At 31.8% G+C, this 19,752-nt stretch overlaps 2 protein-coding genes across 2 annotated transcripts; both read left to right on the top strand.

Annotated features, from left to right (window-relative positions):
- The first annotated feature begins 6,453 nt into the window (after window positions 1–6,453).
- LOC133197007 (uncharacterized) lies at window positions 6,454–8,548 on the top strand. The gene is made up of 5 exons (XM_061332846.1): window positions 6,454–6,573; window positions 7,374–7,538; window positions 7,772–7,951; window positions 8,070–8,211; window positions 8,433–8,548. Exons 1-5 carry the CDS (start codon window positions 6,454–6,456, stop codon window positions 8,546–8,548), a joined length of 723 nt encoding a protein of 240 aa, XP_061188830.1.
- Window positions 8,549–11,154: 2,606 nt separating this feature from the next.
- Window positions 11,155–14,321, top strand: LOC133196661 (small ribosomal subunit protein mS23-like). Its single transcript, XM_061332521.1, has 5 exons — window positions 11,155–11,236; window positions 12,555–12,722; window positions 13,020–13,091; window positions 13,354–13,600; window positions 14,181–14,321. The coding sequence occupies exons 1-5, from the start codon at window positions 11,193–11,195 to the stop codon at window positions 14,283–14,285; spliced, it is 636 nt and encodes a 211-aa protein (XP_061188505.1). The 5' UTR covers window positions 11,155–11,192; the 3' UTR covers window positions 14,286–14,321.
- The last annotated feature ends 5,431 nt before the right edge of the window (window positions 14,322–19,752 follow it).

Here is a 19,752-nt window from a genome sequence, read left to right as displayed (position 1 = left end):
ATAGAAAATATTTTTTTGAGAAATTCTTTCAAAACCCTATTTTTCGTACAGCTTTGATTAAATTTCAATAAAACTTAACACATACAGACTACACTAAGACACATATATGCTACATGTATGTATCTTTTTTTTTTTCCAACAATATTGCCACGGTTAAAAGATATTTCGATTTATTGATTTCGCGTGCTTGCAGCATCTTCCATAGTTAAATTGTAAGATGCGGAGAACCCCAAACGAGCATAACTTTAAAATATTTGATTTAAGGTGGTAAATGCTGGTTTAACTTTCGCAAAGTAAGTTTTGCTGGCGACGCGTAAGTGGAGCCGATCGAATCAGAGTTTACACATCAAATCTCACATAATTTGCTCGTAATTCTTACCCCAAAGTAATTAACCCCGGTTTAAGACCAACTCACTTACTACTACATGTAATAACCAACGTGGGGGGATTTCTCAAATTCTCAATTTTTTTGTGGAGGATATATTGAACTGACATGATTTTATTAAAAGTTTATGTAAATATTATAATTGACAATATGAACTGCTGTGCCAGCTATCAAATGTATTTACAATAGTAACAGTTTTCATTATTATTTATAGTACTTCAAATAATTATGGAAACTGTCTAAATATCTATTTATTACTTAGTACATATAACAACAGTTAACACTCCTTGCAATATAGCTCTACTTGCTAAACCAACAAAAACACCTCAAAGTTAATGTTTTCTTATTCAACTGCCCCAAACGTCAACGCATTAGCCTATGCGAATATAAATGACGTAACAGTTTTTCAGGGTATACTGTTTTTTTATGAATTCCTCTGGTAAAGGTGCAATAATTTCTGTCTATGCTTGTGATTAAGGAAAAAGACCAAAACACACACACAAAAACACCCTAACAATAAAAAAAAAAACAAAACAAAAACAAAAAAACAAGACACCAAAAAGAAAAAAATCAAGAGGCCCATGGGTCACAGCGCTCACCTGAGCACACTGGCTAGGAAGAAGCAGAAATCAGTTCAGTATTGAAAAGTTTTAAGGGGGAACAAAACTTTACACTACCTCAGGATGCTTCTATATCAATATTACTAATCATGGCTTTGCTGTACTTAAACAGAAGAATTTTTGAGATTTTTTTTCTCTGTGTATTCCTATGTAAAAATCTGATTGCTCATTGTGGCCCCACCCTACCCACCGTAAATTTGAACAAATTTGAATCTACACTACCTGAGAATGCTTCTATAATAATATGACTAATCATGGCTTTGCTGTTCTTGAGCAGAAGATTTTTACAAGATGATTCCTATATATTCTTATGCAAAACTTTGACCCTCTGTTGTTCACCAAACCCATGGGGGTCATAATTTGAACAAACTTGATTCTACAATACCTAAGGTTGCTTCTGTATAAATATGACTAATAATGACTTAGTTGTTCTTGAGAAGAAGATTTCAAAGCTATTTCTTATGTAACGTGTATGATCAGGTTATTGCAAGAGATATATAGCTTTTCCTTTTACTCTGTCTGAGTAAATGATTGGAATGATGATTAAGAAAGCTCTGTCTGAAGGTATATCATAGAGTACTTAAATTTTTTCCTATCTAGAGATGGGGGCTGGGTAAGGTACTCCTTGCACCGTGTTTCTCCCCTAGGTTCCCATTGATACATAAGAACCAGTTGTCTCAATCTTCTTTGGATCTACTACACCCAGAGCTTAACATCAGTTCCCTAGGATACTTGCCTCTGGTGTTTATAACTTTTATACTTTTATTTTGCTCTTACACTTAAGGTTTTCCATCCTCTGTCCTTAAATGTCCATCACATACATAATAATCTGATATTAATTTAAAGCATTTTACAGTAGAAAAGGATTTACCAAGAGAAAGTTTCAAAAATGTAATTAACTAAGCAGTAAGTACTTAACAAAGATCGCATTGAAGTCTACGGAGCAATATTTTAAAAATAAAAATTTAAATGATTAGAATATCAATAAATACTGTAGTGGAAAAATGCACTAAAACACATTAGAAATAGAATGACAATTGAAAACGATTTTTTCTTAAAATTGATTTTTTTTATTAATAAAAAAACAGAGGGAGCTAACTCTTTCCAAAATTCATAAATTAGGACACATCCCACCCTTACATGCTAATAGTAATAAATGGGAATTATGTCTAAATATACTGTGTATTCAACACCTACCATCTGTTATGTACTCAATTTCATTGAATCTTTTGCTATTAGGATGAATACCTTAAGGCCAACATTTTTTTATTAAATGATTTACGGGAATTTTTTTTATGAAAAATTGGGTCGGGGGGATAAATAAAAATAAAACTCCATATTTTACGCAGTCGACTAAAAAAATAAAAATAAAATTGGAAAAGGTGTCCGATTTTTTTTATTTTCAATTATTCGATAAAAATTGCCATATATTCAGTGTGAAAATATGATAACCGCAAAACAAAAATTAAAGTAGACTATTAAACTCTTATGAGAAACGGGGGACTTATCAAACTTCTTTATTGCTGATTCATCATCCAACTTCTACAGCTACCTTCTCAATGCCTGACTTTCCCAAAGCTTTGCCTTAGTGAGTATATACCCTTAGGCTAGTCCATTCCAAGGGTTGTCAGGTCATTCCACTATTTGAAGTCTTCAATGCGTTTTACTCAAATGCCCCTTAACCATTATATATTCCTATGTAAACCTTGACCCACTGTTTTGGCCCCGCCCTATTCCCAGGGGTCATGATTTGAACAAACTTGAATCTACAATACCTGAGAATGCTTTTGTATTAATATGTCTAACAATGGCTTAGCTGTTCTTGAGAAGAAGATTTTTAATGAGATTTCCTGTATATTCCTATGGTAAACTTTGAGCTCCCTGTTGTGGCTCTGCCCTACCCCCAGAGGTCATGATTGGAACAAACTGAATCTACACTACCTGAGGATACTTCTGTAATAAAATGACTAATCATGGCTTTGCTGTTCTCGAGAAGAAGATCTTTAAAGACATTTCTTATATATTCCTATGTAAATCTTTGACCCCCTTTTGTGGCTCCGCCCTACCCCCGGGGGTTATGATATGAAAAAAATTGAATCTAGAGTATGTAATGAAGCTTTCACATAAGTTTCATCTTTTATTGTTCAGTGATTCTTGAGAAGAAGGTTTTTAAAAGATACCATCAAATTTTCACAAATTTTTAATCATCTCCCCTTGAAAGAAGGCGCAGCACTTCTTGTGAACAAACTTGAATCCCCTTCACCCAAGATGCTTTGTGGCAAATTTGGTTGAAATTAGCCCAGTGTTCTTGAGAAGAAGTCAAAAATGTGAAAAGTTTACAGACGACAGACGGACACCGGACACTCTTTGATCAGAAAAGCTCACTTAAGCCTTTGGCTCAGGTGAGCTGAAAAAACAAACAAAACCAACAACAACAAACAAAGAAAAAGAAACAATTTAAACATAACCTACGTTGGTGAATATTTATCACTAAAGTTAAGAATGTCCAAACAATTCAGCGAATACCGTAAACAAACTATTATTTGCGTCATCTTTTATTCGCGATTCTTCAGTTTGAAATCAATCCGCGACGATTAATTTTCGCGACTGAGGAAATATTCTCTATAAATACAAAGCTAAATATATGGTTTGCGGTGATTAATATTGCAAGTTAAAGTAAGTCGCGAAACTCGCGGATATTTCTCGCACGCGAATAAAAGTTGGTTTACAGAAAATAAACAAATATAATACAGGTAGTCTCTTTTCAATTACTTTGCTTAAATTTAGCGATTTTTCTTTTCCAATATTCATCGACAAAAATGTTGAATCTGTTTCATATGAATTCTTTTACTTGGATAATTTTTTCTTTAAATTAAAATCCAAATCCAGTTAAATGCAATAAAATGATCTTTACACTTGGTTATACAGTTCCTAAAATTGAATTATAATATGTATACATTTATGTACTGATTAATTTTGTGCGTACAGGGAACATTTCCATTGGTAACCCAAAACATTAAGACCTCTGTCCTGAGCAAGACTATAGACCAACATCAGAAAGAGGAGCATGTTTCATCGTGGCCACACACCTACCTGTAAAACAGTATGTAAATCTGACTATAAATGACGACTAATTATGAATGTCTAAAGGAAATAGTTATATTACAAGGAAACATGTAAAAAAAAAAAATGGTATAATTAATGTTACTCGAGGTATAATATCATTAATCAGAGAAAATGATTGGACACATGGAAAACAGTATACATGTCATTACCGGGTACAATATATAAATAAAAACTAAGGCAGAACCAATCACGCTTTATCTATATATACAGTCATGTACATATCATATATGTGTCATATTACTGTGACTGTGAAAAAAGAGAACAAAATCTATTCTATTTTTCGCTATTACTTTCTAAGAGTCTGCTATAGGTTATATTTCGAATGTTTTCAGAATAAATAAATTAATTAATACAATTAACATCACAGAGATTACTCGATATATTTGTAGTATACTATTCGGCAGGTGCTTTTTCTCCTTGGAGATAGTTTCACGTTGTTGTTATTTGGTAGGTTAGCTCTATATTACGTAACAAGAGTGATCTTCCGTAAGTTACGCCAAGAATCGTAATTGTTGGAATGACTCGCACCAAATGACCTATGTTGTTCTTGATGACAATAAACAAACATAAAATTGCTCAGTGATGCTTTACCAAGTATTGAAGAATTCCATGTATCTAAATAGGATTGCATGAATGATTTGTTCAAGTCCGAAAATGTAGGCGAACAAGAAGGGCATTACATGTATATTCCATTTCTTAAATTCCATCTCATATTCAGTAAAGAAAAGTCCCTATATTCTCTATATTGAGAAACAGCCAACATAATTAATATTAGTTCCTCCGAAAAATATTGACGGTCATTTAATGTTAACTATTGACCTGCAAAGAGAGATTTCCCATATTTTTATGGATTTGGATTCTGATTTGCACATTAATTTATTGTGACGTTATGATACTGTCGCGACTTCCAAAAAAACATGACTTCACAATAGAAAAACCAAATAACATATAATTATTGCAAGAATCGCTATACCATTGGTCTACAATCAAAATGCAGATGAATTATTTAAAGCAAAAGATTTGTTTTTCATATAACAAAACAATTATTGACTGTGTTTTCGGGCAACATTGATTATATTACATTGTAGCCTCCTCGAAATGAAAATATTTCATCCCTTGGAGGCCAACATAATCAATGATGCCCGCAACCCCAGTCAATATTTGTATATTGTTGTAATAAAAAATATTTTCTTTTGTACTGCCTTACATAATGTATGTTTTATAGTCACCTTATTTCTGCTGTCGGTATTGTTTTTTATTTGTTTGATGTTTTTGTTTTTCTTTTCCTTCTTACTTTCTTTCTTTCTTTTTTTTTGTTTTTTTTTTTATTTAAAAGCAGCAAGTTTTATTTCATGATAGGATTTGTCTTGCAAAAGAACAAATAACGAAATCCAAAGTCCTTTGGGTCAGAAGATAAAACAAACTTGTAAAAGAAAGGAGATTTCATTGTTAAATCTTAGAAACAAAATCAAAGTAAATTAACAAATTTCATTTTATAAATTATTAAGACAAAAACTTTATATGGTTTGCTTAGCTTAAATATATTAATACATTGAATACAATCCTGCATTAGCTGCAGAACTGTAGCGTTATGGTTTTATATTTTAGTCTTTGACTATAACGCTACAGATCCCGTAATGTAAATAAAGTGCAATTTACGGAGCAAGATTTTCTGCGCACTTTGGGGATGTATTTCGCCACTTTCCAGCATTGGTCAATCAACGATCTCTCTTCCCCTAATTCTAGACATATTCTATAAGCAACCTGTATATTTTATCCACCTCCTTACCCTTTATAGTCGTCTCTACAGACCAATAAACTCGCTTGTTGTGAATTTGTAGTCGGATGCCATAAAATGCACAACAAGCGAGTTTATCCTGCAATCCTGCATATGCAACCCATAGTATTTCTTCAATGCATAAACTTCAGCAGCTAAAACTTTCGAAATCCTTTTAAAAAAAACTTCTTAAGAAAAAAAAAATAACTTTGAAATTCTGAATATTTTCGAATGCCAATTTCTTCTGACAAATATGCTGTTTTTTTTCCTATAGGCACTAATAATATACCTTTGAAAACATTTTAGTATTTATGAAGGATTTGTTTTGAGAAGTCGAAAAATCCCTTGGTGGGTGTACATGGTCACTGATTGGTCATTACTATATGTAACAGCAGTGTTTTTTGCTCGTAATATGATGACTCGTGTAAGTTTGCTCGCGTCATTACTGACCAAGCCTCAAGCTAAAGGCCGATAAAAACCAAGGGTTATCCACTTGGTCGTTAGTCTTTCTGATATCGCTTATAGTAACAAACACTCCACAGAAAATGAAAACTTTACTTCTACTCACCTTGATTTGCTTATTGGTGTCCTCTGTGTCGGGACAGGGCTCTAAGAGACGCTGGAGTAGGAGACAGGGACAAAATAAAGAGAACAAAGACTGGTCGGTGAGTGTTGTCATCATTGCTGACAAAAAGGAAAATTAATTTTCATGTCGGTTTAGAATTATGGGTTATTAACTAAAAGTGATAAAGAAATCAATGCATCAAATGATAAAATCAGTGTTATCAAGACAATAGTCGAATTCTGAATTATTACCGTTTTGTGTGAGCATGCCTTTGCAGAAGCTAACTTAATAATTCAGCCCTTTTTTAAAACTAAAAAATGAAAAGAGATTTTTAGCTTTTGAAATGCGCTTTTGTGTTCTGTATAGAAGCAAAAGCGTTGCTTATTTTTAGTGATACATTAATCTCTTTATATTTTAAAAACTTAATTCTTCAGAATATGCTACTTAACAAAGGAAGTGTTAGTTTATCCCAACAGATGTATGTGAAAGATTTATTGTATTCACATATAGAGTTTTCCCTAATTGGAGGATTTGTTTGAAAATCATTTCCTGTCACGCACAAAATAGTCATCATATAGTTGAGGGCAGTTTATACTACCGGGCATTCACCAAGCTGGTGTCATTTTTCAGTGGTGGTTACACCGGAATTCCTCGCTTAATATTTTAAAATTTTGCTATCTCGAAATTCTAAGCGGCGATCTACCAAGCATTCATAGAATCAAGTTCTCCCCGGAAAAGAAAAGAGAAAAATAAAATAGTAATCATAAAGTCCAATAAAGGTCAAAATTCGTTACTATATTAAATTACAGAGAAAGTTACAAAATCATAGCTCCTCAAATGACACATCTTTTTATTGACTAGTTCTATATACAAATTATTACATGTATATCGTTTTTGAAGGATGTAACCAAGGCCTCCTGGAACACGTCCCTGGCTGATGGCAGTACAGTGAACGAACGAGGCTTTGTCTCCAACAACAACAAAGTGGGGTTTCTGATGTCGAAGGAACGTTCACTTACTGCCGCGGGATACGACCAAAGTTTCTCCATGATTGACTTTGGGACGGTAAGTCTTTATTTACGTTCTTGGATTATACAGTATTATATAAATTTAGCATAACAACTCTTTAAAAAAAACAGTTATAAGGCATAATATATAATTATATGATGTTGTTATACCGATGAGAAGATGTGGTCATTAATTTACTACGTATTTAAAGAAAAACTTATAAATCTTTGGTTTTTAGCTATGTCTTTTATATACATGACGAAATATACAAGCTAAACTTGTTGTAATAGGGAAAACAAGCCATCCGTGTGGAGGTCAGCGAGCCTGGAATCACGAGCGAAACCCTGGAAAAAAATAAACGGAACAGGGAATTCTGGGCTAAAAAGAAGCATTTGTGTTTCATACTGGACTCACCAATCAGTCTCTTCGATTTTTCACAAGAACTTGAGCTCCGCTCCTCTATTTCTTGGGTAATCAAATCAAATCATTTAACTAAATAAATCCATGCAGCAAATAGAGATTATGAATGTATGTAAAGCATCAGATGACAGAATTTTTAACATTAAAGTTTCACACCACTGGTTTCAGGCAGGTCCTATACCGACTGGCAATCTGAAAACTTTTGTGGCCAGACAGTCCAACAAAGTAACGGACCTTGGTTCAAATGGGATTATCGACCGATTCTGTCGTACGGCTATGGCCCGTGGAATGGCCTTCTCTCTAGTGGCAGGTGGGTAAAAATTTCGTTCAAATTTCGCAACTGAGTAAAAGAGCTCTTTAGAATTTTGTTGTTCCACACGGTTTGAAATTTACTTTGTCGGGATTTGTTTGTTTCTGTACTAGTATGGAATTCTCTCTTATATATATATATATATATATATATATATATATATATATATATATATATATATATATATATATATATATGTAATGGTCACTTCTTATTTTTAGATTCGTCTGTGACAGAGAAAATGGATAAGTATGTAGTGATGGGACAGGCGGACCCTCTACAACCTCTGACTTCTGTTCCATATGAAATCAAATTAGAGCCCGGAATACTTGCCTAATATCCAGTTATCGTCACCGGTTCTCAGAAATCCTTGTACACTACAAATCGTTATGCTTTGTTATATCTCGCTTTTTTATGTATAAAACATGTATTTTGACTTATTATGATTGTTTATATATCGTGTACCGAAAAGAACTTTATGAATACATGTGGTTGGTGTTACAATGGGTTATGGAAATGTATAACACATAAATTAATTCCATATTTTAATACGTTTTTAAAATAAAACATTACAAAAGCTGAAATTAAGAGTTACGTCTCTTTATTATATTATATTATATTTTATAAATATCGCATGTAGTTGAGTGTAACATTGAAAATTTTCACCCCAAGAAAGCCATTGTCAACCGAGGCGCAGCCGAGGTTGACAATGGTTTTCGAGGGGTGAAAATTTTCAATGTTACACTCAACTACATGCGATATTTATTATATTATACTGAATGTTTTATACAAATACATATAACAGTGAACCTTGCGCGCATAAATTCTGCGCAGTCACTATTTTTTGAATATCACCCGTCGTCAAGCAATGTTGACTGTTGCTACGCTGGAGGGCGTGGCTTCAACATTCAGCGGGTAATAGTGTTTTTTAACAAATGTTTCTCGACGAATCAGATTCAACTAATTTACATGAAAGTATAATATTATATTATATTATATTATATTATATTATATTATATTATATTATATTATATTATATTATATTATATTATATTATATTATATTGTATTATATTATATACTTAGTACAGTAAATACACCGATTCTGCACTGTGCGATACGGGCAATATCCCATATCAAGGACCGGTCCGAAAATCCATATCACGTATCGAACCGGCGGGCAAAAATCCAATTCAAACCGAAAGTAACATTTGTTTAAAGTTTAAAAGTTAATTAACTTGATTTTATTTAAATATACATGTAAAATAATTCTTTACTAACATCTATGGACTTAATTTGTTTTCAAAGACCTTTTCTTTATTAGATTTTAAAGAAAAAGGTCATAAACATGCACGAAACATTCTTCAATGATTTTATGTGAACTTGCATATTAAGTGTTTTAAATATATGATAAATAGAATACTACATACTGAAATCCCTTTCATATGTCACATCAGCCCTCGAGCCCAATATCAGCCCTCGGGCCTTCGGGCTGATATACATGTAGGGCCACTCGGGCTGATATGACATATGATATGGATTTTAGTATGTAATATTCTCTATATATAATATCATATATTATACTGGAATAGGCACAATCTCATGCCATGTTCCATGCGTTCCGGAGTCCGCGTATACATGTCACAAATCCCGGCAAAAAATGTACTATCCTTTCCCATTCCAGTCGTGTAGGAGAGAGTTAAACGCGGACACATGCACCGTACCAAACTCGATGGAATTTTTGGACCCCCAAATTAATATTTTACTAGTTAGGGGGTCAAAAATTCAAGCGAGTTTAGTGTCTGTGTTCGCGGATCATAGCTTGAGACGATGGGAGAGGATTCTTTTACATGTATTTGGTCGTGGTTTGACTGAGGATAGTTACATTTTGGTGTCTGTGTTTTGGTCGTGGTTTGCTCCGATGTGGAATAGCTTGCATATAGAATACGTATTGTTCAAATAGATCAAAAGAAAGATATTTTTATATGTAATGATTGGCCAAAGATTTGTGTCAATCAGTGCTGGTATTATAACTTTAATTTAATATTTTATTCACAAAAAGTGAATAGGATTGCCAACAGGCTCAGTAAAAAGTAGAAAAAAGTACCAGAAAGAACAGGGGGAAAAATAAGCAAAATTAAAGAGAAAAACAAGTTTATAGAGAAGTGCCAGTTTGGAAATATTCAAAAATGTTACATGTATATGACAGTGATTTTTTTCCATAAGTTTATGTGTATTTGAATATTGATATTAAGTCAATGATTAGGATTACTATTTCATGATAATTCATATTCAGATAGATTGTCACAATTCAAAATATGTATTGATTGAAAAAGTATGTCTCTAGCTTGGAGTTGTATATTTTCACGTACAAAAAAGTAATGGTAAGCATCTTCAACAGAATCAGTACAATGTTCACACTTTGGAGTTTCAGATAAAAATTGGTTATATAAGTCTGCCCTCGAATCACTTGCATTATTCCTTAACTGACAATGTATTATGTTCTATTTTCTTGTTCCAAATGAAAAAGTTACTTTTTCTACAAAAGTAGGATTTCAAAAGACTCTTGAATGAAGATATTCCAGAAGCATTTGTAATATAATCTGGCAAGATATTTCATTGTTTGACTGATGAAGGAAGAAAACATTTTTACATAAGATGTATTATAATTGTCATTCCTGAAAGTAACTAAATACTACGGATCTTCAAATCGATTTCTTTATTATCTTTTTTTCCCTATTTTTCTACCCATCTGCCCATTGGCCGCGTTCATTGAAATAAGTGGCTGTGCTGAAAAGACATGTTATAATATTTAAAAATACTAAAGCCGCATTCTAAAAACAAGGAGCGTAATATTGTAAAATATTATCATTTATAATTTTATTGAAACAAACGGAGTTCTGATTCGAAAGGTTTGAAGTACAACTTACTAGAATTAGAAACTGGTACCCTTCTTTAGAATAAAAATACCAGTTTAAAAACATGGCATCTTCTCGAGGACAATTTCTGGGAACTATATACAAAAGGTACTCAAAGATTTACTTTTGTCAAGAATAAGTGTAAAATCATATACGACAGTGTTGGAATTTTATCATTTTTTAAAATGGAAGTAAAAGTTAGTGTCAAGTTGAATTAAAATTATGGTTTTAGACATTAAAAAAATCCAAGTTTGATAAAATCCCGAGAGAAAAGCTGTGCTTTTACTTAAATTCATGGTAAATCACTCAATATGTACAACAGATTTTGTTCATAACTACTTCATTCAGTTTTTTTTTATTTTGTTTGTATGATTTGTATCATATAGGGTGACGAGTGTGTCACAAAGATAATCATGATAAAATATGAATAATTATATAGTGCCAATGAACTACATGTATGTTAAAAGCCCTTTCATGGCTAAACTTTTTAAGAAATGGTGATGTAATTAGAAATGTGTACTTACTGTAAATACTGCAAGTGACCTAGATTTTTACAGTTACAAAAGTCCAATAATGATGCACTTAACTAATTTATCTTATTGAACTTTCATGTGGTATGTAATGGTTTGGGCCCTAGATATTAGCCTGGGTAGCTTAGTAGATATAAAACCTGACTAGTGATGCAGGGGTCCCAGGTTCGATTCCTGGTCCAGCCATACATTTTCTCCTTTCCTTTTGCTTGTATAAATGCTTTGCCTCATCGATAACTAGTGGTGTTCCAATCATCGATTATAATCGAAAATCAGTCGATTGTTGGCGTAATCAAAGTGCTCGATTACAAAATTTTTATTCTGATTAATTGGGTTATTTATTTTATTTTACAAGCATAATAGTTTTTAAGCCAAATATTCCAGCCGCAACTTGTGTATTAACTTATTTGTGTATCGTAATGGCACAGACGAAGAGACATTGTATTCATACCCCTGTAACAACACTCATTCCGGGGTATGGACGTACTCTGGATTCTACAAAATGAACGTAGAAACAGCTTGTCTAGATAGAACATTCTATCCTTAAAATGATGTTGTCCTAAGGACTAGGGGACCCCAGGTAGGGGTTGTTCCGAGACACAGTTAGATTATTCCAACTACAGCTGGACCACCACAGAAAGTAGTTATTCAACCATTCTTACCATTTAATAAACTAAATTGACAGACTTTTGTAAATGGCCGATTATAATTGATAATTAGTTAGTTACAGTAGCCCGATCATCGATTATGAAATTCTTACCGATTCCCACCACTATCAATAACATACATCATGACTGAACCTAGCTAAGAGGAAGGGATGATAGTAGGATTTAATGTAAAATACCTAAGATGGCCAAGAAGATAAATTATTAATAAATGCATTTCTTGTTTTCCAGAACACAAGGACTAATAAGATCTGGTGCTTTGAGGAGAGAAAAGATTCCTATTTGGTATAATGTTTATGAAGCTTTTCCACCATTAGATACATTTGATGCTGAGAGGAAAGAGCCAGACATCTCTAGCAAAATTAGAAGAATCAATTACCCTGAGGACTTAATTAGAATGTAAGTACAGAGATAGCCATATATAATTCTAAATATTTATTAGTGTGTATAATTGATAATGGTCAGTAAATTATGCTTTACTCCATTGAAAGTTTTGTTATTTTCATCACTAGAAGAAGTAACCCCTTTCCCTCCCCCTTTATTTATTTATACATGTATAGTGATGTATCAAAATCTTTGTAATGAAATCCAATATATATGATTGTAAGAAATAATGGACAAGAAATTTCAACTTTGTACGGAGATAATTCACATACGGAGGTTTAATTTTCCTTTACATGATACATTTCCTTCCAGAAAATTTTATGATGAATATAGCACCCCAGAGGTTGTGAATTTAGACAGCAATGTTGACACTCTTAGTCAGAAGTAAGTCCAATTTTTAATATGTATATTTTATTAATTGTAAATCTTTTATTTGGTGTGAATCTAAAGATTACATGAAATCTCTAAACATTAACACAACTTCCTTTATATTGTTTTGATCTATATTTATGTTCTTGACCAATGACATGTTGAAATAAAGAAGTAATGGATCATGTTAGAAAAAATTATGTTTAAATTTGCTTTCAATGTTGTTATTTGATGCCACTGGTTAAAAAGTGACTATAAAATTATCTGTTACTGTCAGGTTTGCAAAGTGTTACCTTGCCAAAAAGAGCTCAATGTTGAAACAGTCATTAGAGGAATTATCAGAATCCAGTCCAAAAGAGGACAGAGTAGACAATCCGGTGAAGGATAGACTAGAACCTCCACTGGAGGATAGAAAAGTGAGTCAACCCATGGAGTCAGATGTTAGCTTTGAGGAAATCCTAAGAGTCTTTGCCCATGATCACAATCTCAAAATGAAAGAGGAAGATCTTCGACGACAAAGAAAGGTACATGTTTGTGTAATTAAAGTATATATATACTCTCATACTGTAAGCATAACTGTAAGCAGTGGTATATATTTTAGGGTATCATATGACTTAAGCCAGTATGAAACTTTCTTGGTATAATATGAAACTTTCTTGGTATAAAGTATTCTCTTGGGTAGGAATTTTTATACTGTTTGCCTTTAATAGTGGATTATGTAGGATTTGCAGAAGTAAGCACCATACACAAGGTTTGTTCTATAATTTGTGTAACAGTCTATAGAAATGTCCTCTTTTACAGTCATTGAATAAGGTCCGCAACATAAAACTGCCAATTTTCTTTTCAGAAAAGTATTTTATTGGTCCTGTTATATCATAAACTTGAAATAAAGACAACTCAAACCTTCATTTATTCCAGTGTGTTATGCGCTTAGAGCCTTAATTTCCTTATTTGATAAATTTGCAATTGTCAAAATCTGTGTAGAATTGACTCAGTTGTTGGGATTTCATTGTGGGATAAATGTGTTCTGTGTACTCAAAAAATTTGGTATATTGACAACATGATTTGCTATTTTGAAAAGAAAATTTAATTGTTTTTTTGTAGTTGAAACAAAGAGAAAGCATTCAAATGAGGGAGCTTAAAAGACCAAAGAAACCATATCGTTCCGAGGCCATTGTAGGGACTTGGGACCAAGTAGAAAAGTTATGATGGAAGGCTTATGCATTAAAAACATATCCTTATAAACCTACAGTATTTTGTTATTTTTGTTTACTGAGAAATGTATTTTAATTTGGAAAGTTCAGGAAGAAATGACCTGATATTTTTCACCAAGCGATATTTGTATTAAGGAACTTCTATACACTAATGCCAATACATTTTATACACTATCTTTTTGGATACTGAAAAAATAACATATTCCCTGGTAATTTTTATTTTTAGTATAGGGTACCAGCCATTTACCTCAATGAAAAAAAAATGTTCATAGTCAACAAAGTATTGATTTTGTTTTTGTTTTTGTTTTTTTTTTTTGGGGGGGGGGGTTTACATGCAAAGAAAGTATTCAATTTATTTATATTGGCCTAAAAGAAATTAAATGCTTGAATTGATTAGAAATTGATACTCTATAGATTTCAATTTACTTTATTTCGGATCACTCTAACTGTATAGAAATACTTCAGAATTAGAACTCTTTAGTATTCAGTGTGTAGAAGATTCATAACTGAGTTAGATTTTAAAATGGTCTAAATTTTTGAAAGTAGTGCCATTAGACACTATTAATTATTACTCCTTACAGGTTGAAGTTTACAAGAAAGTGAACGAAGTTGATTTTAACAGATTGATATTGACTACATGTTGTATATCATTCTAGTAGAGAAATACATATGAAAATTTTTGCAAATATACAATTTTCATTCAAGGTCCTGGCAGATATGTAAAATAACAGAAGTATTTTAGTTAGCAAACAATGAGGTGGTAAATGAAAGAAGAAAAGACAAATCTTGTTTTGGCTGAAAACAAATCGCTTCTAAAATTTTCAGCAGTGGTTGTCTTTCTTGGGATATTTCAGTCCTGAAAGATTATGCTATTGATCATCATAGAATTACAGCAACGTTATTACCGGGTAGATTTCACCAAGAAAATGTAGGTAACTTTGGGCATTCAGAACAGAATAAAAAATCTTATGGGCACAAATGTATAAAGAGTTCGCATGACATTATTTTTTTTATTTTTTATTTTTACCAAAACCTTGTGAGCCCCGGGCAGAGATTAAGATTCTGAACCTTACTGCACATATAAATGACATCATACCCAAAGATGATCATACCATTATTTGAAACTAGGTAGAATTTCAATGGTAAGGTCAATTTTTTTGCCAATCTCTGCGTCCAAAATCGATTCATAAACCTTATTGCAAATCTACATGTACAAGACCAGGTCAACAATTTTTGGCTGCCTCTGAAAATATAGGAAAATGCGTGATGACAATAATGTGCCAGAAGGGAACAGCTATATATCCGAACTTAATTTCTTAAAAAGTGAGAGTGTAAAATGAAAAAAAAAAATGAAGATAAAAAAAATAAATAATAAAAATCATGCCTTACGTACCATTTCTGATGACCTTGGCACAATGAATTATGGAAGAAAATCAATTGTTTGTTAGAAATGGAATTTATTTCAGGAGTTGGACTGGATTTTTTTAAGAATTCATTTTTGGAGTGCAAACTACGACGAAAAATATTTTTAAAAATCCCTCTCTCACGAGTGAATTGTAAAAAAAAAAATAATAATAATAACCCATCGAATTTTCTGTTCGTTATGTTTTTGTTCACAGTGAGAAAATAACACGTATGAAAATATTTTATTGAATGGATGAGATGGACGAACAAGGCGAGCGAAATACCTATAGAGCGACACATATGAAAGTGAAAAATTAAATCTCAATTATAGCAAAATTTTCTTTGATATTTCATCTAATATTAAAATATAATTTATGTAAAATATATCCACAATTTGCAAAAATCTCACAAAGATTGAAATTATTTGCCCATGGTATAGCACACGCACACACTAAAGAGGGCAGAAAAGATCATTTTCTCATACTATAACACAATTTTTCGATATGAGTGGGTCTTCGCTTCATTTTTTTGAAAGTTTATCATCAAAGTTTGCGTAAAATATACATTTAGCAAACAAAAACATGGAGCAAAGACCCACTATACCTTAAAAATACACTTTTATGACACAACTTTCGCATCTTGAAACCTATTTAGTTAAGAGTCATACCACAAACATGATTTAAATGCCACTTTTTATCAGGCAATGTGTAGCGTAGTGATTAGCGTGTTCGACCCATGATTCTAGGGTTCGAACCCTACGAATACCACATTATTTTTTTTAATAACAGAATAATTATTGCAGAGAATATTTTCCTCAGAAAAGTTTTTGTTTATCATAATTTCATAGATTTCAATAATGAGAACTTTACTCTAAATACTAAAATCACAAACTGAATGGGATTTTTTTATATATCTGTAAGCTAGATAGGCATTCTGCACGCCCTAATCACCCATCTCCTAACAGTGTTTCACAGTTGAAAACATAATAAATGAGATAACCCCTCTTGACAATTTGCTATCTCTACTGTGTCCCTTGGACGAATATCTAACGGCCTTGGTTTCATTTTGCTGAGTTTTATTAATCAGATTTACATGTACTTTAGATAGAAATATTGTTTGACAAATTATATATTTATATAATTATTCATTTTGACAGGTTATGAAAAACTGACGAATTAAAACATAAATATTTCTGGCATGTTAACTACATGAATATACATATATATCCAAATTCTTGTAAAAATCATAAAATTAATTTGTTTTCTCATTTAACACATTAAATGAATTTAATTATAAAGCATATATTGCGTGAAATTATGGCAAGGAATTTGTCTTATTGAAGTTTATTGTTTTTATAAACCAAAAAATTCCTCTGGTTTAAAGTGCGAAAACATGCAGGTCATTGAACTGTCTCTGCTTTGCTCTTCTTATTTTAAGCGTTTAATTTACACTAAATTAGAAAAACTATCTTACAAGTACATGTATGTCATATTTCATTGTGCATTCTAAAAGTTTCCTTTTCAAAATCGAGATCAATATTACATGTATCACGCAACAGACATCGCTCTGAATTTATATACATGTGTACATGTAAACATGCATTTTAATTTAATCAGTATTTTATTATGTAAAGTCAAATCACATAATTGGATTGGACATCAGGCATAGCTTATGTAAGTCCTCTCCAAGAAGGTCAAGGTTACAAAGGAATTGACAAAAATCTTGTGTAATGGTTTACAATTAATCATGAAATTGTTCATAATAAATTATATTAATTTCTAATGTAAACTAAAAAAGGAAGAAATGAAAAAAAAAGATAAATTATACACAAGAGTAAACATGCATTAAATAACACTGTACACTCAGCACAATTCTTCTCTTCCAACTTCTACCAATGAAAATGAGTGTCCGTACATTGCTTATCTATCTATCTATCTATCTATCTATCTATCTATCTATCTATCTATCTATCTATCTATCTATCTATCTATATATATATATATATATATATATATATATATATATATATATATATATATATATATATATATATATATATATATATATATATATATATATATATATATATATATATATATATATTCACGTCAATTTACAGTACTTTATGTTTAATGCCAATCGACAGTTCAATAGTTTAGTACTTATTAATTTGTAGTTGTAAAATTCTTTAGTTTAAACTGGAAAAGTAACCTTTCCTAGGTACCACTAAACATTATATTTTCAAAGAAAACAAATCAACTTCACAGACCGTCTTGTGGATAACTACAACTACTATCCAGTATTCATTACTGTTTTTATATGGCAACGATTCATATATGGTCAATGTGTACGTACAAGTATGAAATAGATGTAATAGATCGCAAACATTTTATTCAAATTTAAACCCATGTTCTCCCCGTTTGACATTTCTTCAGGACGATTGATCAGAAAGATATTTTCAAGAAATAAAATTTACTATTTTTCAATTTAAAATTTTTTTTTGTTATTAAAATTTTTTAAAAATGATGAGACTTATTTTTTTTTTCATTTCTGTTTTATATCCACACTGTAGTCAACGCTTCTCTATAATATTGAGTTTTTTTGAAAATAAAAAAGAATTATATTAAAAAAATCACTTGTATTTTTCATAAAGATGATTAAAAAAAATTATTAGAATTAAACTTTAACAAACTGAAAGATGAGGGTATTTTTGTCTGGTACCCCATACCACCTTAAAGTAACAAGTAACTAGAAGTCTTACATATAGACGAATCTTGTATTATATAGAAAGTGAGTGATCAAAAAGATGTTTTTACCGAAGTAACCACAAGTTCTATTTAGACCCATCTTGCCTATATGCTGCGTCTTAGGATACATGTACTCTTACATACTCCCGTATGCTACCTATGGCCTTTGACAGAGTGAACATGTTCATGTAGACGTTATTGTATAGTTGATTCAGCCGTAAATACCTTTAAGTCCTTCCTTGGCTTGTGTACATGAACTATTTTCTGGATAAATGAATAGTTTTTTAAAGTGATGCTGAATTACCTAGAACAAGTCAATTCTGAAATTGCTATTAATCGTACGTTGACCAAACATGCATAGATGTGGCCTCAGTTCTGCAAATACTTACTGTAGACGTGTGATCAGGTTAAAATTTCTGAAAGAGGATTACAAGCTGTATACAATAATCAAACTTGCAAAGATGTTACACTGGCGGATGCGTTTCAAATGCTGCATGTGGTCGGCAATTTGCAGCTGACATTGAAGGTAATGCATTTTGAACATTCTATTCTTCGGTACACTAATTATTCAGGCACTGTATTATCTAGTGTTTATCATTCAAGCAATGGCAGTTTTATATGTTCCAAATTTGAATTTTACCAACCTATAGAATGTTTTATACAAGTGGATGTATAAAAATGGCAATTTCTAAAAAATCTAACTCATTATTGAATCAAACCGCGGGAATGCTGGTATCATCATCACTTGAGATTTGTTTTTGTTTTGAATTTTTAAGTGTTTCTTTTTTGTTTGGACAAACACTGTTTCGTGTGCAATTGTGAACATGAATAATATAATTATATATTTTGACAATGTTTCGAGGACAATATATGACGTCATGTCTTTACTTTTACTGTAGCTATATACGTATATGCAAGCACAATTAATCTTCTTTACATTACCAAACCATTTTCAATCCTTTTTGGCTCTCTCTGGGATGATCACTGTTTTGTTAGGAATTTAAGCTGAGCCATATCAAAAAGAAAATCAAATGAACGTTATAGAAAAGCAAGCGAAAATAGCAGAAGAAAAAGCAGGATCTCTAATCCAAGAGTGAAGTTGACAGATGACAGCTTAAGATCGGAGGAAAAATCTTTTCGCTTTATTAACGCAAATTCGGTATTTTTGGGTCTCTTTGGGAGCAAACTGAAGAGTGAAGATAAGAAAAACGCCATTTTTCAAGCCTGTGTTATCCTCTATCATCAATCTAAACTGGTCCCCATTTGCATATTCCTAATGCACGTTGATCTCCAAAAATGACCGATAACGTC

Source organism: Saccostrea echinata, unplaced genomic scaffold (assembly GCF_033153115.1).
Source record: "Saccostrea echinata isolate AGI-Se365-2 ecotype Australia unplaced genomic scaffold, CSIRO_AGI_Sech_v1 ptg000030l, whole genome shotgun sequence".
Classification (NCBI taxonomy): domain Eukaryota; kingdom Metazoa; phylum Mollusca; class Bivalvia; order Ostreida; family Ostreidae; genus Saccostrea; species Saccostrea echinata.
This window is presented reverse-complemented; position numbering and strand designations above follow the sequence as displayed.